We start from the raw sequence: 27,664 nt of genomic DNA, 5'->3' as shown, positions 1-27,664 counted from the left end.
GATACTAATGGGATCATCAGCTTATTCACCTTTGGTAAGAGAAAATCAGCACTGGGGCAGGTGGATCTGTTTGACTGTCTTGGCTGAGTTTCATCAAAAGCAAGTACTTGGGTATTTTCAACCTTAAATGTTAAACAGATCTGCAGTGTGCAGATTTATTAGTAAGAGCAGCGGATAGATGGTCTTGGTGAGATGGAGATGTAATGGTAGGACTCCCTGCTATTGTTAGGGCAAATCTGAGTAGCAACTGAAAACTAGGAATTGTTGGCTGCTGGCTTTAATCACTGGCCCCTCTCGGGTCCTTGTCCCCAGGATCGGTTCATCCAAGCAAACCCAGACAGGAAGATTGGAATCGGGAGGAGGAATCGTGAGAGACTGCACAGCCCTGAAGATGAGGTACTGTACAGAGAGGGCAGCTTCTGGGTTGCAGGGAGAGGGGCTGTGGGGTATGAACAGTGGCAGTGGACATGCTACCTGCAGTCTTCCATCAGCCTTTCCCCTCTATCCTTCAGCTTAGCTGTTACTATGAGAGGTGATATTTTTTTAACAGTTAGTTAAGGGAATATTTGTTTCTATTGTGAGTGTGCTCTCTAGAGTGGAAAACATTCACTATGACTTAGGGGTTGGGAAGGTGAGGAAGGTGATGAACTTGTGGTTTAGATGCTGGGCAAGGAACCGGGAGAGCTGGATTTTAGTCTTTACTGTGACATCACTATATGACAGCCATCGTACCTCATAACACCCAAGGCTCAGTCTTCTAATTGTTTATGGAGGCAAATCAGCAGATAAAATGGATTATTCAGTGTCTGCCACTTAAAATAACTCTGAATGCTAATTTTTATGAAACTGAACTGGTGAAAGGTGTTGGAAGGTGCTGAATATGGTACATACTGGATATGTAACCAATTATTCCTTTTTCTGAGTAATGTCTGGTTGAAATTATATTAGTTGTAACTTTAAAAAAAAAAAAAAATCTATGATGTGTGTGTTTTCCCCCTGAGTTTCCTGAATCTTCTCCCTAGCTGTATTCAGTGCATAAGCGTGAGGCGCTCTGCTAGATCTGGGAGAGCAGTAAACTCACTATCTGCTATCACTATGGAATAGTATTTGCTTTTGTGTTTGCATATTTTCTTAGTATTTCAGCCGTCTCATGAATACATTTTCTCCAAAATCCTGAATAAAGATGGTACTATAGCTGAGGATGAAAAACTAATCCTCTGTATTTGGGACAAAAAGTTGAACTTTTGGCAGTTTGGATCATCTACTCCTGTCATTCTATCTCCAGAAACATTGCTGCCAAAATTTCTGCTGAGGCTGATGGGTTTCTTCCAAACCTACTGCTTTTGTTCAAATGGCATTTTCTGAGAGAAAACCACTGGGCTGAGAATTTTTCCAGTGGGCTGTAAATACCATCTATCTAACCCGGTGATTTACTGCTTTTTAGATGGTTAATCTGCTCCTGTCAGGACACTGGCATATCAAAATAAGAGGTACACAAGGAGGATCTAAGGAGACAGTTTCTCAGAAATCATGATGCTTTCAAGATTTAATTGCTCCTTTCAGATTTAATTAATGGAGCTACTGTTTCTGTATGTAGTATTTCTGATATTTGAGACTGTCTTGTTTTTCTTGTAACCAAGTATAGAGTTGCTGTATTTGTGATGGGGAGTGGAGGGAGAATACAAAAAATGGAGGAGGTTGCAGAGCCTTCAAGCTATTCCCCTGTAGAGCCCTACACTGAGGGATGTCAATGTGTTGCTATACCTTGGTGCTTCTCCTTGATAAATCAAGGTTTTTCCCTGTGAATGTATTTTTAAAATAATCTATTATGCAGAAGTCCTGAATAAGACAGGACATTCTGAATCACCTATTTGTGCTTCTTTTGTTGTTGTTTTGGTTTATATGCATTCATATACAATTATAATTTTTATTCTTGCTTCTTTGTGTTTAATTGCATAATCTAACACACTGACAATTTTACTGTCATCCTATCAAATCTGTAATTCTGTTTGTGTTTGCAACTTTCTATTTTCTTAAATTGTTTAAAGATTTTTGTGATTCATGCCTTACTCAGTTCTGGCTTTTCCCCAGCTCCTGGTTTATGTACATATATCAGTTCTTCATGTTGTGGTAAATAAAGTCTTTTCATCCTGATTAATGTAGACTCTATCTATGGATGGCAGGTTATCTTAGTGTCACACAGAGCCAAAAAAAAGAGAATGAATACAGCTTCTTCTGCCTTAGATCATGTCAATTTGCACTGAAATGCTAGAGCTATGTGTGAAATGGAAGAATGCTTACCCCAAGCCTCTGGTTTCAGCCTTTCTCCTGCTGGTGTAACTGAAAAGCTCTGGAGTCCCATACTGGGGTGTTCACTTCTTCCTTCCTTCTTTCAGTTGTTTATTTCCTTTTAAGAGTCAGGTATTTCAGTATGGTGAAGGATGTTACGGTGTTATGTATCCCCCAGCCAGGTTGGCCAGTAGCAGTGATATCTGGACCAGGGCATTATAAATGGAGGGTATTTCTCCTGTTCTGCAGTAAAAATATATTGCAGATGGGCTGCAGTCCCTGCTAGAGGAAGGAAGGCATCCCATGGTCCCTGAGCTGGCACACTGGGAAGTGCTGTGCTGTAACCTGCTGCACTCAGCCTGAAATGTGAGGAGTAAATCTTGTAGTTTGAAGGCAGCTGGATTTTTACAAGGGCAGTTATGTAGGGGCTTTTTGTGTGAAAAATATCTTGTAATATTTCTTACTATTCCTTGCATTAAACAACCTTCGAAACCTACAGCTTTAGAAAACTTAATCTCAAACATTAGTGGTTAGAAAACATAAATGGAATCTGACATTATATGGTGTCAAATAACAAGAAAGAATCTATTCTCAGAAATTGTTTCAAATAATTAAAATTAAAACATATTCACACCATTAATGTGAGAATGGCCTTTGCTTATGCTATAGGATAGGCTGTGTTAGTTATATCTGAGTTATTTGCTAATAATTAAGTTATCTTTCTCATTGTTTTGCAGCCAGAAGTGCCTCAGTTTTTCTGGCTGATTGTAAAAATTATAAGCATGAGAAATCTCCGCAAAGCAGATCTGTGTAAGTATCACTGATGGCATGATTATAGGTTAGCAAGAAAATCACTGTCATCTGAATTTGATGCTCTTGCACACCTGTTGCTTAGATTACAGTTATGTCTCAGGTTGCTTCTTGACTGAAGAAATTGTATTTGTTTTCATTTTTGTTTAGACTCAATTAAAATAATTTAGAAAACAGTTAACAATAGAAATGAAATAGAACATAAATTCTATGTTGGGGAAAAAAGTTATCCTTCCCTTCATCAGCTGCTTTGTGATATTTCCCTTTCACCTAACTTTTCAGTGCTCCTTTATCCACAGGTTGCTGGTTTCCCTTCTGAAAGGGACACCTTTGTGAAAGATAAAGGAAAAATCAGTAGTTGTGTTGGGTGCTGCTGTGTTTGTGTCTTCACTACTATATCACTGTGGATGACTTGTGCATTACAATTAGAACCAGGTCAGAAAAATCCCCAAAACTAAATTCTTAATTTTTTTGAAAAAGTGAAGTTTCAGGAAATGAAGTCATATATGAATTTGCTTGAAGCCTGGCAAATATTTGAAAACAGAACTAAAAAATCAGAAGAGCCAGAATGCTTTATTTCAGTACTGTTGAAACCAAATATTTTGGCTTTTGTTATCAAATAGAATTAGTGGTTTAAAATTGACTTTTTTTTGGATTTGACATAAATGCAAATAGAAAAGTTAAATAACTCTAATGTTTTCCTCCTGTCTAATGAAATATTCCCTGACTGGGCAAAAGAAATAATAAAGTACTGCTGTACTAGTTATGCATCCTTTTGTTAACACAGTGAGCCGAACTGATTGCTACATCAAGCTGTGGCTGCCAACAGCTTCATGTCAAGAAGCCCGGACAAGAACTATACACAACTGCAGAAACCCTGTCTGGAATGAAACTTTTCAGTTTATGATACAAAGTGAAGTAAAGGTAGGATCTGCACCTGTGATAGTGAGCAGATGCTTTCTAAAGCATACATTGCCTGCTGCTGCAGACTCTATGTGAGCCTTGACCTCAGTTATGCTGAGGAATAGGATGGTAACAGAAAGATACAGAAAGCATCAGACAGCATGAGACATGCTGTTTCCTACCAGCGAGTAAGTATTGCAAGCCTTGCTATGGATTCTCTGGTGCCCTGACTGATCTCTGTCGTTTTATAAGCACTAGAACCCCATGAATTGGATGGGAGGTTTTATAAACTCTTTAGAGGTTTAGTTATATTTTCTTCTATGCAACTATGAAGGCATTTTTGCTGTTTTACCAGGAGCTTGTAATACCTGCTTTATAAAGTAACAGTGATGCTGTTTGTAAATTATAAGAGGTACCATAACTTAATGCCATTTTCTAAAAATTTAAAAAATATCTTTTAATACTCAACTATTTCATCACTAAACAGGAATATTTTCAGAAGCCTATTAGGCTGTAAGAAAGCAAACCATATGTCTGACTTAGTCATGGTTCTATTGCAAGTCTATCCCATGCTTTGAGTGTAAACTCATAGTGTTATGGATCATCTGGGATAAAGTTGAATGCTTCTTTCTGTCCCAGAGCAGTTGTAAAAAAACTGTTTAAAATATCTATAGAGTTAGCAGAAATAGATTGTCAGAGTGTGAGCGATACAAGGTCTAGACATGGGGTCAGCTTCCTGTGGCTTAATAGTGTTGCATCTTCTTATGCTGCTATGGGTAGTCTAAGAACTGAGGAATTGCAAGGGGAATCACTACAATTTACATCTTGTTAAAGAGTTTGTTAATGTGCTTTACTTTCCATTGTTTGCTTTCTATTATTACTTTTTCCTGATATGCCAAAACTTCTCGAGATAGTAGTTTTGAATCTGGAAAGAATCTGATGAACAGTAAGTGTAATCTCTATTCTGTCCAGTGCATATTACCATCATGCACATCACTTATGCTGCCTTTCTTTTGAGCTCTTTGCTCATAGCCAAATCTGATGATTTACCTCTTCTAGGATTCATCCCTGACTTTGCAGTTTGAGCAACAGGGACTCTGAACTGAGCTCCACACTGTGCAGGAGTCTGTCAACATTGAACAATGTGAGGGCTGCCTGCTGCTGACTCTTGACAGACCTTCCTTTTGGGCACAGTAGTCCCAGAATACAGCATTTACATCCTTCTCTGGCTATTTCCTCAGAACATCCTGGAGCTGACAGTCTGCGATGAGGATACTTTTACACCAGATGACCAGCTTCTGACTGTTCACTTTGATGTAGCTAAAATTCAGCCTGGGGAAAAAGTTCACCTGAATTTTGAGTTGAATCCAAAGGTGAGAAATGAAAAGATGAGTGAAATTAAATGGATAGATAAAATAATACTCTTGATCAGAATTTTGTCCCAAGTTACTATCTAATTAAACAGAGTTGTTCTCACACACAAAGACTTTGTTAAAAGGTCCTCAGTAAAGCAAAAAGTTAAATGCTCAGGGTTTAGGAGAGGTCAGAAACAGTCACTTCTCTGTTGTGATTGCAATTAGATGCAAAACTGCTTTCCTATTCTGATTTTTTTTTTTTTTTTTTAGATTTCAAAAATGTCAGAAAAAAACAGAGAAAGCAGGAGTTGGTAGCTCCACTAGGGGTACCTCCTCTCAGCTTCACTGGAGGTTTTGTTCTGTGCTTTGAGGCAACATGATTATATATGAATTATTATATATTCTCATGAAAGTATCTCAATTTTGTTCCTCCTTCTGATAAACAACTTTCATTCTTTTTTAAAATTCTCAGAAAGTCTGTTTATGATCTTTTGTTACAGGGTTACAGATTTCTTTTAGAGGGGCTGAACCAGCAGCTCAGGACGAGCTGCTGAGAACTTCCTCAGTATTTTATTCTTCTCCTCAGTATTTTATTCTTCTCCTCAGTATTTTATTCTTCTCCTCAGTATTTTATTCTTTTATGTCAGTGTATGACCTAGGAGTTTTATTTGCTGCATGTCTCAAAGAATTTTGTGTTTTGTTGTATTAAAGAGAGGATTAAGAGTTTCTTATGAAATGTTTCGTGGGTGAAGTTGCTGAGAGGACAGGTGGAGAAATCACACCCATCTTTTAAGAGAGCAAAATATGTACTCAAATTACTTTTTGCAAAATATAACACCTTCTCTACTTGGAGGCTCTGTAGTAACGAGACTTCAGGGCTTTTTTCACACTTCTGACAAGGGCTTGAATTTACAGTTTCTAAGAATTGTGTGTGCTCTGTTTATTTCTAAATCACTGTTTCAAGCTGTGCGAAAAACACTCTTGCCTGGTTTTTATATTACTATTGCTTTGGAGAGTGTTTATTAGCTGCTTTTCTGGAAAGTCCATCCTTACTGAAGATTTCAATATACCTGCTCCAGATGGCTGTAGCCTTTCTTAGAAAAAGCCTTACATGACTGAGATAATTTCAGATGTGATTCAAGCCATGAGTTTGCTCTGAAGTGTGTGCAGCATTGGCTTAACCCATTGGCTTGGCAGGATGGAAGCTGGGGAGATAAGACAAGGTGACCAGCATCTCAGGAATGTTTCGGTCAAGCCATCCTTAGTCAGATCACAACTCATACTCAGGTGCCCATGAGGCATCACAGATTATGGTCTGTACATGGATTTTTAAAACACAGTTAATTTTTTTTTAAAAAAGTGACTTAGTAATGGAACATGCTGGGCAAGCTTAATAATAGGCAGTACTGCCACCTCTACCCATAATGATGTCTTTCCTCTATCAAGGTATCTCAGAAGGAGGGCTGGGAGGGGGGTGGGTAATGTCAGGGCATCAGGATTGCTTCCTGCTGTGCCTCTTGATCACTGTGTGGCCTAACACGTCTTTCCATTGCTTTGCTCTGGGTTTTTCACCCACAGAAATGTGAATAGGGCCTAATAGAAATACAATTTGTGTGAGTGTGTGTACAACAGCATAAGAAGGATGGGAACATAAAGCGGGTACAATTAGGTAGATGCTACAAGCCAGGGTCTCCGGAACATTTTACGCTGTTCTTTGGACAAAGTTGGAACAGACTATCACTGAATTTGGATAGTACAGACTGGTCACAATCTGATGCTTGATAAAGTCTGTCTTGCATCTCTGTACGGTCACTACTTTGTAAAATCCATCCTCAGCCTTCTGTTACGTTGCAACCACCCTAATTCTCATGAAAGAGAGACTTTGGGAGAAACAGGCAAGCAGAACCACCTGCTGCTGAGCTACATGCCACAGATACAGCTCTGAGAAGCCACCTGAGATGTCTCATTTACTGACATGAACTAGCAAATACAAAAATACTCACTTTTCTCCTTCATTGTAGTGATGATTTTACCTTGGCAGCTATGTTATCAGACCAGTTATGGTTTTCACAGTCTCTTCACAAAGTTAAAGTATGCTGTGCAGCCAGACAGAAGGGATATTTAGCAGTAAAGGTTAGTTCTGAATAAGAATGAAAAATTTTGCCATCACTTGTCAGGAAGAGATTTATATCTTCCACTAATTAGTGTTTTCTCCTCTGTGGGTGATAAAGAAGATCTGTGATATATGTTATTGTGGGTCATTTCCTGGATTGGCTGTGTCCCATACATACTGATCCAGCAAAAGGCTGCAGTGAAGTAATACGGTTATTCAGTTCCTCTTATGTTGTTGATGTGTTAACTCTTCTCTGTTGCTGTTCCCTGCTCTTACACTGTTCCCCCTTTCTCATCTTGATTTGGCCCTTGTGAGCTCTTTCCCTCATTCCCCTTCACAGCTTCAGTCTTCTCTCTCTTCCTCCCTTCACACTGGCAGTTTTCATTCTCCAAGTTGGTCTCTTCTCTCACCCTTTTTTAATGTTTAGTCATTATACTCTTAAAATTCCTTTGTTTTAACCCAGACATACTGACCATCTAGGTCCATTTATTCTCAAGTATGTTCTACATAATTCACCTGTTATGCCTCCCTTCCTCGGCACTGATTGACCCATGTCTTATCCCACTAAAAAAAGAATAATGGGACCTTCACCCCCTCTTCCATGATACTCTCCTTTTCCACTTGGGGGGACAGTTGGTTTGTAAACAGTAGGGTGTGGAGAGATATGAAATTAAAGGGTGGTCAAAGAAGGCTCCATCCATTTACATTATGATGCAGGGGGTGTGGGAATAGCAAAGCCTTGCAAGGAAGGGGTATGCAAAAATCATCAGAGCTCTGTCAAAGGAAAAAGTTTATTTGTTCATTTTCCTTGAATGAAAAATAAATCTTAATTTCAGAATCAGGAAGAACTAGAAGTGGAATTTCTACTGGAAAACATGTGAGTAAAGCCTAAATGTTATGGAATTTGTCATCAGAAAACTTTGCATTTTAGAGAGAGTGGTAATGCAGCATTGGAGAATTGGCTCCATGCGCCTGTGCTCACACATTCCATCTTGGCATCTCCTCTGTGGTTGCTTTTCTCTCCTGAATCTGGTGAAATCTCTTCCTGAGCAACAGTCTCACTATTTATCGCTGAGGGTGGGTGTTTATTTTGTAATTCAGCCTAAGGAGAGGTAATGCTGGTCAGGGGAGGTAAGAAAGAGGGAATGTCCCTAGGAGCTATGGGACTGTGACCTGGCGGTGGACAGGAGAGAGGTGAAAGATAGAAGTGCTGATGGCACTTGGCAGCTAGAAAAACTGAGCTCAGATAACTATTTGCATTTAAAAGATTACTTCTCATATTCTCACCCCTAAATAAACCTTTTCCTTTTTGCTTTTCAGTCCAGGTGTATCTGAGAACATCATTACTAATGGCGTACTAGTGGTAAGTGTTTCATTTATTTTTATGCTTATATTCTTATGGTAGGGTAGAACTGGAGGATGTAGTTGGAAGAACTATGCCTTTAGGTGTAGCCTTTACTATTTTTCAGATGAGACACAGGTGTGATTGTAAAGTTTTGAATTTGGTCATGCTTGTAGGGTGTTCTGTGTTGGGAGAGGCTTGGACCAGCACTCTGCCACAGTGCTAATGAGCAGCTCACTGATGAAATGGCAGTAAACCTGGCAAGGGAGTGAATCCAGTGTCACTGCAGAGTTTATTACTGAATGTCTACCTTGGAGCTGAAGGCCCTTTTCACACCATGTCCAAAGTACTGTGTGATGCTCCTGTGCTGGTACTTCCTCCTAGGCAGCACTCTCTTGGGAAGTTTCAGCTTCATCCCAAAGGTATTACAGGCCCATCTGTCCAGTTGTTCTGCAGAATTGTAGGTATCCTTCAGCTCACTATTCTGTGGACAAAAGTTAAAGCATGGCCTAGATGAGGAGAAAAGATTCTTGTGTTAACTGTTGGGGATTGAATGGTATTTAAATGTCATGGGACAGATCACCTTAGCTCCCTTGACCACAGTATTGCTTGTGTGAATTATACAAGAAAATCAGCCTCTCTGATTTCTTCATGTTCACAGGACATCATGGCCAAACCTGGTGTTTCTACAGGACCCCTAGATCCTCAGTGAGGATCCTGCACTGTTTCTGTGATGGGTGATTTTATTGCTTATTTCTTCTAGTCTCGTGAAGTTTCCTGTTTGGAAGTACATGTGAATGAAACAAAAACGAAGAGCCCTTACAAAAGTGAGGTTATTGATTTAAATATCTAAATATTTAAGTATTTAAATATTGTTGCTGCTTTTTGTGACATGGGAGGTGCAGCTGAATCTAGACAAATATTTGATCTGTTTTAGTCTCTGTATCGGGGCTTCTTGGGGATGGAGGTGTTTTTGGAATTATCTACTTGCTGGAGATGGTGTGACTGTAGCTGAAGAGAAACTGTGGAGGTGGCTGGGAGATTCAGAAACATCACTGCAGTGTGAAGGAATGGAAATACCAGTGATGAGAACAGAAAGTAGAAGAGGAGACACACAACTATTGGGAGGGGAAAGACTGTGGTGGAAACTCAGGGGGTGTGAATGCTGCTAGTGGCATCTGTTGGTCTAACACATGCTCTCTGCTGCTTGGCAGGGGAGAAGTTGCAATGCTGCACTGGCCTTTTGCTGCTTATTCAGTCTGGCCCTTGCTCACACTGGTTATGGGGGAGGAAAAACATTGTGGCCCAAAGTAATGTTGACTGCACTAAGGCTCAAACTTTACTTGGGGCATTTTTATTTGTTATTTTTCAGGGCTTGATAAAGTTAATGTTTTTCTGTGGTTTGCTTCTTTTTCTTAGGGAGAGATTTCACGTTCACAGTGAAAGGATCCTATGAAGAAACTCAGGATGTTTCCATAGGTCCTTGCTGCAGACGGGGAAGTGGTGAAAGCACTGTGTTCCACTATGTCAAACACAGTCAACCCAGACTGCACATGACACGGCCAAAGGAGCATTACTTCTGTGGTGTATGTTTTGCTTGTGGGTGGTGATAACAGCTGAAGTAACTTTTGGGACAAGCAGAATGAATTAGCCTTTCTCTCATAGATTTGTACCTATGGATTGTAAATAATATTCTCCTTGTTGTTATATATATATAAAATGTTATATATTTTTTCCAATTTTAATTCAGCATGGCTCAGCTAGGAGGGAAGTGGATGTAAGTAGTCCCCTGGCTGTGCCTCTCCATTCTCTGGATCTGGGAAAGGAAGTGACCGTGATGAGAGTGAGTAACATTTGAGAGCATTTGGAATTATTTCAACAAGTGTAAGCTATATCTATGTAATACCCAGTTCATTATTAATTTTGATATTAAAAGAATACTAGCTGAGTTATATGTGTGCTCAGATCTGCATACACTTGAAAATATAACTATTATTCAGGGGAAAAATTAGCCTGTTCATAATTTCTGATTGCTTTAAAAGTATTTTAAAAGCAGGATCCTAGTGATAATTGTGTGCAGAAGGCCTGAGAAGAGACCAAAGATTTATCATTAGACTATATATCTGAATAATTTCTAATACTGTAAAACTTGCTTTTGCAAACTTTCAATTCTAATTAAAATTTATGGTGTTTTCATTCTTGATTCTCAGGGTGAATCTTATGAGGTGTCTGTGAAGGAAAAAGACAGGTAAATCTCTTATTTCTTTTGGCTATCTCCTGTCCTTTCATAGTATTGTCTTTAGAGGAAAGCCAACTACAGCTTAAACTAGGTCATTTCAAAAGCAGGAAAAAAGATTGTAACATTATTAACCTTTCCCCATATTTTAGTCTTCCTTAAAGTTATACATGTTTTTAAATTGTCAGTAAGAGTTCAGCATGGAATAGGGGGTAGGTATGGGTTATAACCAGTCATAATGTTATGCCTAATGTTGACTCTTCCTAATTTTGATGCTTAAGAATTTCTGTCTCATAACCTTTATCTATAATACATACAGGTTTCTGTGTAACACCTTTCTAACATGTGTTTAACACTGTTATGCATGTACCAGTCCTCTGCAGGTCGTTTTTCAATGAAACACGTGGACAGTAATTTATTGACTGGCTTGCAGTGACTTTCCGAAGGGCAACATTACCCCCTACTGATTAGTTAGATACATTGCAAGCACTAACTGCAGACATGATAAATTAGAGGTTTTTACTGAATATTAATTATGGGTCACAGAAGGGACAAAATAACCGTTTGGCTGAAACCCCCCTGAAACAGTAGCCCTGTGAAAATAGAAGTTATAGAATTAACGGTGCACATGATGTTTGTAATCATGTAAGGGATACACTGAAGAGACATCTTCTGACTCAAGTATTTACAGCACACATTCTTACTAGAGATAAGCCTAACACGATATTAGGGACATTTTACCTAAAGTGTATTAAGTTTAAGTGACTGCTTGGGCCCCCTCTGCTCTTCAGGAAAGACATACATAGCAAGACAACATGAAGAGGTGTCCAAATTTCAGAGCTCAAAATGAAACAACTTGAATTCATTTAAGTTCCTTGTTTTTCATCAGCAGAGAATTTGATTCATTTAACTTCCTCATGATTGCTTAAAATAGTTCAGGACATGGTTCTGGTCTAAAATCTCCACAGGAAGACAGAAATACAGGGTCTGTGATATCCATATACCTGCTTTAATTTGCACAGGGCAATATTCATGTGCATGGAAGTAGCCTTTCTTTAAACTGGTTTATTTTTGTTGATGACTGTGCTTGGTAGTTCAAGCAGTGGCTCTAGAAATGGCTTTATAGTTAATGTGTCTTGTTCTGTTCTTACGCTCTAGTTGCAAGAGTTTAGATTTGCGTTTGGGGTTTGATCTGTGCACAGAGGAGCAGGATTTCATTTGTAAAAGGAAGAAGGTGGTTGCTGCTGCCCTGAAAAATGTTCTTCATCTAGATGAAGACCTGCAGGAGGATGAGGTATGTGGGACAGCATCTTGGGAACTTAAAGTATTCTGTCCCTCCCACTTTGAATGAAGTGGATGTGAGGTACTTGCATGACTACCCATATAGCTCTTCCATATCTTCTAGAATAAAATGTATAGGCCAGATTGTCACTTGAACCTAAGACCATATCCAGGAATTTTTGGCACAGAGGATCCAATCCAAGAGGAACTGTCAGGATGTCAGTTATAGCTTTTATTCTCTGCCAGCCTCCATCTTCACTCAGAGGCACTCAAAGAACAAATTTGTTGAGATGAATGTATGTATAGCCAAGCTTGGTGAAATTTGGTTGCTTGGACTGAGACCATTTCTCCTCAGTTTGGCACCTCTCCCCTTCTCTGCTGCTACACAAGGTTCAGAGAGGAAGGCTGTGACTCTCACCATGCAGGTACATCAACATCCATCTTGTGTCGTTTTTGGTGTGTTACCTCTTGCTTTCTCCTCTCCTGGGGATCCCTGGACTCAGAGGTAGCTGCTCTGTTACTGGAGGACAGTAATGGGCCTGTTATGGGGCTGTGATGCTTGCAGCAAGAGTCAGGGAGACACATTCTTCTGCAACTGGAAGAATGTGCCTGTGTGGGATTTCCTCCACTGCTCTGTTTGGCTCCCAGCACACCCATCCCTTGATGCTGTGTGCAGGACAGCACTTGTCAGCCAAGTCAGTGCTTATGAACTTAAATAACAAGTCGAATAGGACTTGTTAGTGTTAAATGAGAATAAAGGGTTACTGAGTCATATTAATTAAAAAACAAAGAACAACCCCCCAAGTAGATGGTAAAATACAATGAAGACAGGATTAATGGTAGTGGCAAGATATGTTCCTAAAACTGAATAAATATGTTGTCTCAGTTTTTAAGTGCTATCTATGGGGCAAAGGAAGGATGGCTAACGGAACTGCTGCATGCCTCAGGAAAGTAAGACCAAATTACATATAGCATTGATATCAGGGGAGGGGAAGGTAAACTGGGTAATGAAGAGGATGTTAAAATCTGTAAGTTCGGCACCATCTGCCTGGAGAATAGTAAATGTTGTATATAAACTTAGAGGAAACAAGAATGATGCTTTACTCCTCTGACCTCTGTTATACTGAGGATTTTAAAATGTGTTTTGAGGGAAAGACGTGAGGAAAACTGAAAAACATCCAGAAAAGACTCTTTACAAATCTGAAAATAGATTATGCTTAGAAGAGCTGTACTTACAGCTTCTGACTTACCAGAGCATCACTGATCAGGAAGATACTTTCAGCACACACCGAGTCCCACCAAAGCATACACAACTCAAACACACTGCCATGAAGAGGGTGAATTGAATCCAAACCTACCCGAATCAGGGTGGTGTTGTTACTTTACCTGCATACCCATCACTTCTCTGTTTTGTCTGGTGATGAATGACTCTGTGCCTTTGTGTGTTGCGCAGGTGCCGGTGGTGGCAGTCGTGACCACCGCAGGGGGAATGCGGTCCATGACAGCTATGTTTGGCAGCCTTCTGGCTCTCCAGGAATTAGGTGTTTTGGACTGTGTTTCATACATCAGTGGTTTATCTGCCACAACATGGTAAGAAGGGTTGAGCAAGTGCTTGCAAAGCACTCTGCTTTGTGTTAGCAGAGTGATAACCTGGTGAAGCATATTGTATTGCAGACAAATTTTATTCAGCATGATGCTGGGACCTGGCTTTCTCTTGGTGCTCATCCATTTCATGGCACCACTTAGTGCTGTAGCCCTTATTTCTTCTAGCTACAAGAAAAAAATTGAGTGAGAACTATTGTATTTCTATAATTGCACAAAAGTGTTTACAGAAACTAAAAGAAAAGAGCACAAGCCAGTATGGTTTACCTGTATCTCCCCGCAGTTCGGTGTAGGTGACAAACCCACCAATGGCTGTTCAAATATGTGCCTTTCTGCCATGCCATGCATTATGGGTTCTCCTGGGTGCTGGACTTGTTTTTGTCATAAACTCAGCATCTGGCACAGAGAATGGGTGGGAAATGTGTTTATTTTTTGGTGAAAATTCTGTATGACTTGGTTTCATTTCTCGTTTCCCAGTTACCTGTCAGAAAAGATTTCTATGTTAAGATGCGGGGTAGAGGTGTCTTGGTGTTTCACTTGGAATGAAAAGTGGTTATTTATGGCTATCTACAAGGGACTGAACAGGGTCTGCTAGGCCAAAAAGCTAGCATTTCCTTGGGAATGAAAGAAATGGGGATTGCTTCCTGGGGAAGAAGTAAACCTTTTGATTGCCAGTGCAGGCGAGTGAGATATTAATCACAAGTCAGGGAAGATGCTGCAGATGTGCAAGAGAAGAAATGCAGCTGGAGTCCTGGGGACTAGAATCTCTGAAAAAGATGCAGACCTGATCCCCAAGTGTGCTTGAGAGCAATGAGGAAATGAAAGTAGGGAAATACTCTTTTCCCCTCCCTTGTAAGTCTCGTGGGTTATCTTCCATGTAACACTTCAGAAATTCTCTTGTAATATTTGGCTCAACTCTTACGCAGCTCTGGACAGGAGAATTTAAAAGAAAAGCCTTGAGAAACAAAGAGTGTCATCCACACGATGTTGACTGCCCTGCATGACTAGCAGGGGTCTCGGGCTTTAAAATGTTTTGGCTCTGGAGGGCTGCTCTAAAAAGATACATGAGACAGAACTGGAACAAGTGGGGTGGGGGTGTGAAGGGATGACTGGAATCTGCTTGAACTTTGGGAACTGAAATCTCAGGCAGACTTGCCCTGTGTGTGCCAAGAGGCTGCGTGCCCAAGGTGAGGAGCTCTTGCACTTGTCCAGGACAATGTTTGCTGCTAAACTCCTGCTTAATGTTTCACACAGCATCTGAAGCAGCTGAGGGAACTGGCCTCAGACAGAAGCTGTGGCTTGAACCTGGACAATCGAAGGGTAATTCTAGTAAAAGCTGTGTTAAGTTATGGGTGTTGATTTATTATGTTTCTGATTCTAAGAACAAACAAGATAGGATGATTTTGAATGTATCCCTGCAGCAAAAATATCATTTTATAGTCTAAATTCTACCTCAGCTTTGAACTGCTCTTCCAAGGTAAAGTTGAAGGGTGAGAGCCTCTTGTATCCTGAAACAAAATACTTATGTGGGGTATAAGCCCATGAATTGTAGTGTACCAAGTGATGAACTACGGTATGTCGGTATGTTTCATTTTACCAGGACCATGGCAAAGTTATATGAAGATGCAAATTGGTCACAGAAGGATCTCAGGGAGCCAGTTGGTGATATCAGGAAACATGTGATCAAGAGCAAACTGCAGTGTTTCTCATTGGATCATATGAAATACTATGAAAAGGAGCTTTGTGAAAGAAAGCAAGAGGGGCATAAGCTGTCCTTTACAGATTTATGGGGACTCTTCGTTGATTGTATGTTACATCATCAGGTATTATATATCCATCACTTATTCCAGAGTATTTCTAACTTTTCATGTCTAAAGTTCTGGATTCAGTTATAGGAAAGGCTCTCAAAACTTCTGAGGGGTCTTTCCTTGGCTTTTTAGAAGAAAAATACCACAGTAAGACTAAAGTGTAAGCATCTAGGGGAAATGTCTGAGCATGTAAAAAGTCAGGGTGTTAATGGAACTGATTTTCCATCTTTAACTTTAGAACAAATGAGCATTTTAGTAACATACAAAGGAGAGGTGGCACTGACAGAGCTAAGTTCAGGCATAGCAATATATAGCCATGCCAGCAAACAAAGCTTTATTGAATGAATGGGCCCTGGTAGACTTTTATCTGCAATACCTCCAAGGTAGCTAAATATCTTTATCTTTCCTTAAAGCAAGTCGTATCCTAGTGACTGCACAGACAAGTTTCTTACATTTTTGCTCTATCACCCATTCCAAAATTCTCAGAAGCATCAGTGATAATGCTTTGGCAAAGGTTGTTAATGGATAACACTTGATCACATTTGGGTGGTCAAACATCTGAAGTAAACGGAACAAAATCTGCTGAGGTTTAGGAGATGTTTCATTGATAGTCCATGCTTACATACCATATTAAGGCCATGCATCGTGTTCATGTTTTACAATGACTTCTGCTCTTTATAAACAGGGAAGTACTCACAGACTCTCTGATCAACAACTGGCAGTAAATCAGGGGCAGAATCCACTGCCCATATACCTGTCCCTCAATGTCAAGGATGACTTTAGCACTTTGGATTTTAAAGGTAATGATTATTATACATACTTTTATAAATGTAAGGATTTTTCTTTTCATGCCAGCTGAATGCCAGAAGCTTTTACTGTAAGTCCAAGATAAAAAAATCATTTAAATAATTTCTTTTCCCCTGTCTTCACATCTGGGTTTGGACTTGGGTGAAAAACATGCATCCTAATGCTATGGTAGGGAGATACCTGTGCAAAGACACTGCCCTGTGAGGGGTGGAGATGCCTTTTGCTGGCAGCCTTGAGAGCCACTGCTGATGTTCATTCTCTCTCTCATCCCCACCTATTCCTCCCAGCGTCTTTCAGCTGCTGGGGTTCCTGCCCAGGCAGCAGTAGTCCAGGAGAGCTCTGAAGAGCTGGGGGAGGAGGGCAAGAAAGGGAGGAGAAGAGGAGATGTGGAAAGGGGTGGGAGCAGGAGGCAGCTCCCAGCAAGCAGAGAGGTGTCTGAGGAGGGACAGCACTCTGTGCCCTGATCAGTGACGCTGGTTACTATTTCCATGGTGTTTTCTGGCCCAAATGAAGCAGGAGGTTCTACAACTGAACATGATCATCTGTCTGCTTCTTGACACAATCTGCAGTCCCACTGTGTTCAGCCAAGATTTGGGTGGGTTTTGGTCAGTTATTTTAGCTTCCCCAGGCAGTGATTATTAGAGTATAAGAATGAATGGTAGCTAGTGTCACTGCTGACTCAGAAGAACTAAAAGCACTACATCTTGTGCAATCAGTGGTTTTCCAGCCCCTGTTTTTGCTTCCTGGTACAGAAATGGACCTGAACTTGATTCTGTAAGCTGTTATTTTAAGATGTGTTCAGATGCCTGCAGTAAGTCCTTCTTGATGCCTTATTTGCAGAGTGGTTGGAGTTCACTCCCTATGAGGTGGGTTTCTTGAAATATGGGGCCTTTGTTCGTTCAGAGGATTTTGGTAGCGAGTTCTTCATGGGCCACCTGATGAAGAAGATCCCAGAGTCCCACATCTGCTTCTTGGAAGGTGATTTACTATCCCAGAAAAACATCAATTTTATAACCATGTAGTTGGCTATGCAAAATTGTCACCTAATAACTACTGGTCTGCAAGTAGCATTGCTAGTGTACCAGTATCTGATGCAATTTAAATCTCAAAGGAACCAGCCAAAAGCGACAAAAGAGGAAGCAAATTCTTGAGACAAATACAATTAATTTGTTGAACTTCTTAAGTTAGACCAAAACAGAATACACACATTAGAAATGAATTTCTGAAGTATTTAAAGTCACAGTCTGACTTTTATAAACAGCAGAGTCTCTAAAATGGCCTAGTCATAATCCTTACGTTATGTGGAATGGCATGGCCTTTGATATTTATATTAAAAATAACAATATTTGGTGACTAAAACAGTGATAACTTAACAGCCACAGGGACTGAATCTAAGTAGGTTGCCATAGCTGTGCTCTAAAAATTTTACACGGTGTTAAGTATGGCTTTTTTTTTTTTTTTTAATTTAAACTCTCAAGGCACATGGAGTAATATATTTTCCCAGAATTTTATGGACGCTGTCTACCTGTCGGGTCATTCAGACAGCTTCTGGCACAGATGGACCCGAGACACTGAGCATGACATTGGTTAGTTACTTGGATTACTCTTCATTTGCATCTGCATTGTCTTCATACCTCTCTGAAATGTGAAACATAACATTTGGTAAAGAATTTGGTTTTGTATCCTATTTCTGGGTTAGGGGACACCAAGCCTTTGGGAATGAAGGAAAAACAGGAGAGAAACAATTGTGCTGGAAAACAGGAAAAAACATGGTGCTGCTCACTGTGCCAACATCCCTGGGGGGTTTTGTTAGTCACGAGAGTGTTACCATGAGTCCTTTGGGGAGGGAGAGGGCAGGCAGGTAACAACAAGGTGATGCTATGACACTGAAACCCAGCTCTGCCCAGAACAGTCTGCATGTTGGTGTCTGCGCTCCATCACAGATGAGACCATGGTGGCTTGACTGCCCAGCCCCTTTTTCTTTGTTGTTATGACTGTCAGAGAAACACTCTAAGCAAATGCAGATATATACCCTCTTCTCATTCATCTTACAGAGGAACACCCTGCTCTGCCCAAGAAGCCTCATGAACAGACAACTTCCTTATCCATTCCCAAAGGTTACCTTTCCACTACTCTTCGAGAAATGATGACCGGACGCCCGGTGGTTTCAACTTACCATAATTTCCTCAAGGGCTTGCAGCTACATAAGAAGTATTTAGGGAATGAGAGCTTTTGCATGTGGAAAGGTAATAGTAAGTTATTTTGGATGCTTCTTTGAAGGTGAATTGAGTGCTGATACTTGCTGAGGACAAAAATTTGATAAGCTTTAGCATAAAGGCAAATTTTGATTAGTAATATTTGATTAATATGTCTGTGGAGTTGGTTTTGCTGAGCCCCAGATGATTTACTGCTGGTCTTGTTTTGAGAAGCCACAGCAGGCTTGCTTGAATTCTGTTCTTCCTAGGAAGAGCCGTAAAAGAATGACTTAGAGCTTCCACTGAAGTTAAACAGCCACAAATTTACATGAGTTGAAAAAGCAGCTTAATATCTGACTTCAAATGAAGCTGAGTCTCAGAACTGCTCCTTCTTACTGATCTCAGAGTTGAGCTGTAGATGCTAAAATTGTGTCAAAGACAAATATTTAACTGTGGGCTTTGTGTCAAAGACTAATGTAAGTCTGGGCTGTCTTTTCTTTCTTGTTATGCTGATTTGGAAAAAACTGGACTTGTTTCTGAAGTAATCAATTGATAATGTAAGTTTTTGACTTTCAGACACAGTGCTGGATTCTTCTCCCAATCAGCTGAATGAAATGGGTGACTACCTCAAGCTGGTAGATACAGCTTTCTTCATCAACACCAGCTGCCCACCTGTTCTGAGACCAGAGAGGAAAGTGGATGTCATTTTGCATTTAAATTACAGCGGGGGATCACAGACTCTGGTGACGTTTTAAAATAGTGATTCTTTATCTGTATGACTCCAGCAGCTGAATTACCACATTTCTCTTTTTTTCAGAAAATGGTCTGATTTTTACTAAGTTAAATGATCATATCAGTGTTACTATTCAACACCATGACCATAATGTCCCTGTCTTTATTGGGGCTATATTTGGCTGCTTTCTGGGACACACACCTGGACACAGACACATAAAATATTACCTATTCTGTGTATCTGTGTGGATTTGTCATTCTGGTACCAAGTTCCTCAGTAGTTAGTTAAGTTTTACAGTGTGATTAGTTAATACATAATTCTGCTATTTTTGAATGAAAATTTGGACTTTTTCTTTTGTTTGACTCTTGGTGTTAGCATAAGTTTCAATCAGGTTTTTGTTCTGCCATGTTTGAAGAAACACTGAGGGGTGTATATGATTGAAATTAATGTGATCTCTTTGTAGGAGGACACAAAGACATTAATTGCTAGATGCCCTGAATGCAAACATGCAAGAACCTGTGATCTGAGATACCATGTGTAATCAAAATTTCCTGGTCCAAATCCTCTATTGTGCCCACTAAATTACAAAAATGATCTGAATTTTGTATAAATTTCAGAAATCAGTAATCTTGCCTTAATGTACAGTGTTAGCAAATCAACCAAATTTCTGTTACCTAAAATATGTTAAAATCAGGAGGGTATGCTTGTTTCAGTGCATGGTTAGCCTTATTTGTAAACATAAGTATGGCTTGGTAGCCTTATTTCAACCTCTGTGTTGCAACTCTTCTCTTTGTTGAACCAGCCACTGGACCTATTCTCAGAGTACTGTTTGGAGCATGGGATCCCATTTCCCAGCACGGAGCTGAGCCAGGAAGACCGGGAACACCTGAAGGAATGCTATGTGTTTGAGGACAGCTTAGAGGCACCAGTCTTGGCCTATTTCCCACTGGTGTGTGATACCTTCCAAAAATACAAGGCACCAAGTAAGTTAACAGCATTAATCAATCATTTTTTGAGGTTGTCACATCCAGTTTACCCACTGAATTTGTTCCTCTTCTAAAACAAGAGACTGGCAAGCTTCTTACTTGGCTAAATTATCATATTCCCAGTCCTGTTGTGATTGATGTAGTGTTGGCCAACTAATCAGGGACTGAACTGAAGAGTTTCAAAATTAAAAGCATGAATAGCTGTAGCTTGATGAGGCAAAACCCCTTATCTATCATCTGGGACCGTTTCTGTTGCTTTGATAATGAAGGACAGGAGGCAGCTATTATGTTATATCCACTGGTAGCTAACACTGTCACTTAACAGTCTTGTAATGAGATACTGTGTTTCCTTTGTTAATAAAGATAGAATCCTCTCATTACTTTGTTAACATGAAAAAAGAAATTGAGAATAGAAAGTGTTGAAAACATATAATGAAGCAAAGGCTTTAGCAAGATAACAAGCTGCTTTGGTATCTGTTATTTTTGAAAAGTTGCCAGATTCTTTTCTCTAGTTCAGCAATAGAATAAATAGTGATTTGTTTGTTTCATCAGAAAAACTACTTGGCAAATTCAGTTTCAGTTTACAAATACTTTTACGTGCATCAACCCTGATTTTCTTGTTGCTAATTTAGCATGGTCCAGGACACTTTCCTCAAAAACAGAACAAAAATCCATGTACTAACTTACTGGAAAAGATTTCACGTAGCTCATCATCATATTTGTACTGCTGCATGTGCTTAAAATCTCAGCCACTTGAGAGGGAGGATTACCAATCCAGGAGCTTCCTGGTGTCATTTTCTGCCAGTTGCTAGATAAGGAGCTGTCATCTCAGTACCCAGTGGAAAAGTTCAAATAACAAAATTCCAAATCTGCAGAAGTGAAATATTCTGATGGAAAACTTCAATTTAGAGAGGAAAGCATTTTGCATGGAAAAGTTGTTCTTCCAGTCAGTTCTGGATCAGCTGTGACTGTACTCAGGGAGCGAAATAGTGGATTTTTAGTGCAGCAGATGTAGCATTTATACAGTAATTTAATTTTGAACTATTTCCCTGAGAGAACTGAGTTTATTGTGGCTGTTACTGTGTGTTTTTCTTTGCCTGGTAGGAGTCTTTCATCTCAGTAACACTGATGTATTGAACTTTGCTATGTTCTCATTTCAGATGTGGAGCGCAGTCCTGCAGAGATGGAGCAGGGAAGAGTAGATGTGTCTAACTGTATTGCTCCCTATGGCACTGGTCTACTTACATATACTGAAGAGAATTTCAACAAGTTGCTGAACCTCTGCAGCTACAACATCCTGAATAATAAACACTTAATTCTTCAGGCTTTGAGAACTGCAGTGGAACGAAAGAAGAAGTTTAAAAAGTGTTCGTCACCTTAGTCATCTTAAACTCTCTTAAAGTTTGATGAATCTCATCAGGAGGAGATATACAAATGTTTTGGTAATGGAATAATAAATATTCAGGGAACATGAATCCATACAGAATGAACATCCAAGTTAGATTGTTAAAATACAAAATTATGTGTTTTATTCAATACTGTGTGTGAGGATTAGTGCTGGTTCTGTCATTAAAGTAATTGGAAAATTATGATTACTTTAAAAATTTCTCTTCACTACTTTAGGGAATGGAAAGGCAGTTGTCGAGCTATCGGGTCCTATTTGGATATACAGCCATATAACAATGAGATTTCAACCTCACAAAAGTCTGTGCCAGACTTGGATACAAATCTTGGTGGTATGTGGTCTTTGAACCAGGGATCAAAGCAAAGATCAAGAAAAGCCTTGCCTTGTTCACAGACCTCTGCTTGTGACTGCACGGAGTAAACCATATACCAAAAATGTTTGCACCAGGGGAAAGAAGACTGATAATTAAAGAATGAAACTGCACATGATGTCTTCTGTTTTCTTAGTATCCATCTGTTAGGCAGAAGACTGACCTTCAGTGAATTTGCTTGCCTGTCATTGCACTGAGTCTGTATTTTTGATGGACTACCCCAGAATTATCAACACACAACATCCTGATTTTTCTGCCAGCTGTCTGATAAAAATCATCCGACTGCATCCATTTTTGCTGAACTCTCTGAACTATTGCCTAACAAATAGAATTTGCAGCTGAGGGTAGTAGTTAAGGTTTCAAATCCTACACTTAGTGTGTTTGGAAAAACAGTTTTAACAGCCTAGCCTTTGGCCATAACCATGTCCTCATTTATTAATCTGTTGCGAGCTCACAGGTGTTTGCGATGGCAACAAAATTTGTGACAACCAGATCTGACTTCTGCAGTGTTATGAAGGTCAGTGTATAGTTGCTGCTACAGTTTTATTCTCACAGCTATCCAAAACACAGAGGAGTGTTCATGAGATTTTCATATTCATTTGAGATAAATGTTTGTTTAAGAAAATATATTTAACTGGTCATTCTTAGATCGTATTTTCTCTTGTATATATCAATATACATACAGTGTAATAGCTACCTTTCAAATACTAAGTACCCATGCATAATCACATTAAAGACTCTTAAAGATGCAATCATTGAAGTGGGTTTTTTTTAAGTTCTATGGACTCAGCTCAGCTAGCGAGTTGATCTGGGAAGAAATGCTTCTTGCTTCTGATACTGAGAAATCAAATACTGAGGGAACAAAAGCATCCAAGAGCTTTGCTAATGACCTTGGAGGAGCGTTGAAGGAAAAACTGCCACTTCAAAGGTGGCAAAGGTGATAATGAGGAGTGTACAAGTCCAAATAGTGGTATTTGCAGACACCAAGGTATTTATTCAGTAACACAGAGTGTAGCACTTGGCTATCACTGTCTGTATTTTCAATGCCATTGCTGGCAGTAACCTTTGCATCTCCTTTTCATGGAGCTAGGTGGTCAAGTCCAACTACTCTTTTCTTCTTCTTGGTTACTGATAAATTTTTCTTTTACCACTGTGGCTTCTTAACTAGAAAGCATTTTTCACCTTCTTTTCTTGCCCTTGGTTAGGATACCTTGATACTGTATCTCACCAGTAAGACAGCAACAGTTTTCTGTGAGCAAAAAAGAAAAGGAAGACGTTACTCTGAAAACTCAGTTGTGTTCATAATTTTATTTTAAAACAGTGAAATAGGGTTTTAAATATTTGAATAATCTTTTTTGCTAAGTGTCTTTTAAGTATTTTAAAGATTTTTCAAGATTAATTTTTACAGCTTCAGGAAGATGTGACAGAGGCAGTGCAGTTTGTGCCTGGTATATTCCACCAACTGGTTTTTGGTGATTGCAACACTTGGCACTGGGCCTTCAGCTTTACTCACCCAAGGTGTGGTGATGATGTGTGCTTTTGGCAGCAGACCCAGAAAATTAGGGTGACTTAGAACGAGCTGAGGAAAGGGAGTCCATTTTAAGAAATCTGGGCCTGTTGAGCAAGCCACTGAAAAACCATAGGCTGCCTGAAAGTTGCCAAGCTTAGCAGCTTGATATTTTGACTTGAGGGAAAGCCAAGCTGTGGTGTTTGAGTTGGGACCTGGATCCAGGGATCTAACACTGTATAAGGCTAATGCTTTCCCTGGGCTCTCCAAGCTTGATGGTTTTACCTTAGTGGCTTGTGATTTTTCTCCACAATGGACTCATTTTGTTTCTTGTCTGGGGAAGGAAAGACTTTTTTTTTCTGTCCTTTTAAACACTGTTTGTGTTGTTCGCATTGCAGCAATACCTCAGAATCCTGTCTATGATGTGGTGGTGAAAGGCGGTGGAAGAGGACAGGGGAAGAGATGTTTGAGTGGCTTGCCAGCTATTAATGAAAAATAAAAAAGGAGAGATATTCAGTATTACTGGGGTTATTTTTTAAGGAAGGAGCAGAGGGTCAATGACACATCGGCTGTATTTTTCAAAGTGATTTAGAATTGGCATAATTGTTCTATTTAAGATCCAGGTAGGTCAACAACAATTTCTTTTCTTTTTGAAAACACATGTTTGTGGTCTGTCACACAAACTCTGCTAAATAAAATGGCACGATCCTGTAAGCAATTAGCTGTGAATCTTTATGGTCTTTGTTAGGACTCAAACATCTCTCAGGCTGACTGTAGATGAAGTTACCCCCTTAATTAGGTGGTGACATGAGATGACTTCCTGATATTCTGAGAATTGGTTCAGTTTCAAATTGGCTTTAGATTTCCTTGTAAAGGTCCCGGGCTAATGTGTCTTGCCACATTTATGCCAAAGGAATTACTGGCTAATTAGCTGACACAGGCTGGGGCTGGTATTCCTCATGCCTGTGGTCTGATGGGGTTAGGAAAGAGAAAAAGCTGCTTCAACAGTGTCTGAAGTGTTGAATGAACCTGAAAACGTCAGGTGACCTCAGACTGTTCCTGCAAAGAGGAAGAGAGATGCTGCTGGATGCTCAGATCTACAGAGCACAGTGAGAGTTGGAGAAAGGGGTTGTGAGCTACTGCTTCTTGAGACAAGGATTGGATTTGAAATTCTGTTGCAACAAAACGGAAGGCGAGATTGCATCTATTGGGAACAGCTGGGCCAGTATTTTATTAATGTGTTTTGGTTGTCAAAACTGCCCAATCGCTTCGGGTGACTGAGTAGGAGGAGTGAGATTCTTATCTCTCCAAAACACATCAAAGTCATGTGGAATTGTTTTACAAGTTTCTCAATAGTCTTTTGAAGGCAGAAGTCCTCCTTCATATATGTCATAATCAGAATAGTGCCTTAAGTAAAAATATAATCCCCCCCCACCCCAAACAGCTAATGTGGTCTCTCTCTCCAGTGACTGGTTTTGCATCTTTCATTCTCAGGAATTTAATTTCAGATTCAGATTGAAGGTCTCCTGCTTACAGATGGATGTTACAAAAATTTTCAGAAAAAAGAAAAATCTTTTTTCTCTAACCTGTGACCCCTGTTGCCTTCTCCAAGAATGCTTTCCCAGGAAGTATTTTTTTACATCTTATGCGATTTTTTTTTTTTTTAATCTTATGTGATACAAAACATAAGGATATTGTAGAGTATTGAAGGACAGGTGTATTGAAAGTAGTATATGTATAAACATGAAAATGAAATGCCAACATGGCAATGTGAAAGTTATATATATATATCTATATCTATAAAATACATATTTATTTACTTACTTACATTTAATGCCAGACAGTTACTTTAAATTAGTAGCAAGCCAAAAAGTATCTAGCCAAAGCTTAATTTTTCAGAGGCTGAAATCTGATACCATAGGGAAGGAAGTGACACTTTTCATCCATGGTAGATTTTCTTCTGTGCAGAGATTATTGAGTTTAAATCCATTGTGTAACTGGATTTTGACTTGGATTGCTTGCTCTCTTGTTTGATCAGCAGGATGAGATCTGTGTAGGTCTTGTAGCTTACAGAATCATTTAAAAAAAAAAAAGAAAATAAAGAAAAAGGAAAACAAACTGATGAAAGGCTAAAGCCATGGAAAATCCCCTACAAGATATTTGTTTATTTGTTAATTCTGAGTATTTATTTTCTAATGTGACATCTGTCTATAACTTTGTAACACCTCTAGTATGGTTTTTACCCTTGTTACGTTCAAGGTGTTTAAATGCTGACCAACTGCAGTTGTCATACCAAATGTGGTACGAGTATACTTTTGTCTTGCAATAACATGAAATCCCACATTAGTCATACATTTCTGTAGTCCTGGGTTATCAGAAGGTGACAAAGTGATATATAAGGTAATTGTGGGATACTGGATGCGGCTATTGTTGCTACCTCAACCTATTGCACTTAGATATACAACTATCTGAATATCATGTTGGGGAAACTAGTGCTTGCAACAGGGTAGTTTAGATTAATTTTGACTGCCTCAGATCAGCAAGATATTTATATTTGCTCCACTTTGCCTTAAGACACAGATACAAAAACGTGCGTGTAAATGTACACTACAAAGTAGATGGAGAGAAGAGGAAAGTTGTATCTTCCTTTTTTACTTATTATTGCTCAGAGTTTTTAAGAGACAGTTGTGTGTTCTCTCATCAGTAACACAGTCTCACTAGTCTTTAAAAAGCAAAGTAAGAGTATAAGTAGCATGTTTATGAAGATCACTACTGGTTTTAAATTATTTACTCAGGAAATGTCGTTGCTAAAAAGAGCCATTTATGGCTCTTTAGACTTTGCGCAAGTTCACCCATGAATTTGCTTTACTGCATGCTTGAAATTCTTTTTGAGTTGTGGAAGAACTAAGGAGACATGCAAAATACGCAACATGATACTTAACATTTGAAATACTAAACTTTCTGAAATCATAAACCTAGGGACTGATTCTGTACTCCTTATAGACACCAGTGAATAAGCCATCAACAGTTAAAATTTTCTCAGTGGTGACAGGGACTTCCTCTTACAGGTGTTATGAGTATTCAGTGCTTAGTTCTATCATGAACTGCTTGAATTAAAATTGTTGAGATTGTAATTCTTGACTTGTAAAAAGCTTTTAAAGATCCTATATTCCAAAGCTGCCTTCTGTGACTTGGACAAGTAGTAGTTAAGGGAAGACAATGTCAGCTACAAAATGTGGGGGTGATCATGAGCAGGAGAGAGAGAATTATTTAGGAACATGCTTTGGATATGGCAATTATATTATTTTGAGAAAGGGAAAACATTCTCAACATCAGGAAACCACTCAGTGGGCAAGATGTACAGACTCTGGAATAATGTTCTAAATTCTGAAGTGGTGTTTTATTTATGGATCTTAAAAGCAAGGTGGGTAAGAGAATAGTGTCAGAGTCTATGAAACAGCTGGAACGATTTAAATGTATATAGGTGTATATATATCTGCTGGGACTACTCAGGGAAGTTGACCTGGGTAACTTACCTTCTTTCCTTTGATAGAGGATGTTTTACAGATATTTTCAATGAAGATTCCCACTTTAAATACTGGAATTTTTCCAGGGAAGCATTCTTCTTTCAAGAGAAAAACTAGCTTTGCGAGAGTGCAAGTAAGTGATTCTCAGCTGTCACTGCTCCACCTAAATTTGTTCATAAGTATTTAGCACAAATATAAAGATAGAAGTTAAGGGAGATATTTTGTCTTTGGGGTAGAGATGCTCATGTCTGTTGGAAATACCTTTTTGTTGTTCTTTCAAGGAGCATTTCAGATGCCACAGGTTCATATTTATGAGCTGTTTTTCTTTGATTCCATATCTATTGAGATGGCTGTGCAAAATGGAGCGAGAAGCAGGCTGTTAAATGCTTTACCTG

The 27,664-nt window shown here is 39.4% G+C and overlaps 1 protein-coding gene across 1 annotated transcript; it reads left to right on the top strand.

The window, feature by feature from the left end:
- The first annotated feature begins 7 nt into the window (after window positions 1-7).
- Window positions 8-21,872, top strand: LOC141961772 (cytosolic phospholipase A2 epsilon-like). The gene is made up of 21 exons (XM_074909088.1): window positions 8-34; window positions 313-396; window positions 3,027-3,099; window positions 3,887-4,023; window positions 5,244-5,375; window positions 8,307-8,347; window positions 8,791-8,833; window positions 9,576-9,639; window positions 10,232-10,398; window positions 10,563-10,655; window positions 11,023-11,060; window positions 12,207-12,342; window positions 13,783-13,919; window positions 15,532-15,754; window positions 16,425-16,539; window positions 17,387-17,524; window positions 18,025-18,132; window positions 18,601-18,792; window positions 19,318-19,484; window positions 20,277-20,457; window positions 21,621-21,872. Exons 1-21 carry the CDS (start codon window positions 8-10, stop codon window positions 21,839-21,841), a joined length of 2,517 nt encoding a protein of 838 aa, XP_074765189.1. The 3' UTR covers window positions 21,842-21,872.
- The last annotated feature ends 5,792 nt before the right edge of the window (window positions 21,873-27,664 follow it).

Source organism: Athene noctua, chromosome 6 (assembly GCF_965140245.1).
Source record: "Athene noctua chromosome 6, bAthNoc1.hap1.1, whole genome shotgun sequence".
NCBI lineage: Eukaryota > Metazoa > Chordata > Aves > Strigiformes > Strigidae > Athene > Athene noctua.
Note: the sequence above shows the minus strand (reverse complement) of the source record. Positions and strands in the feature narration are given on the sequence as shown.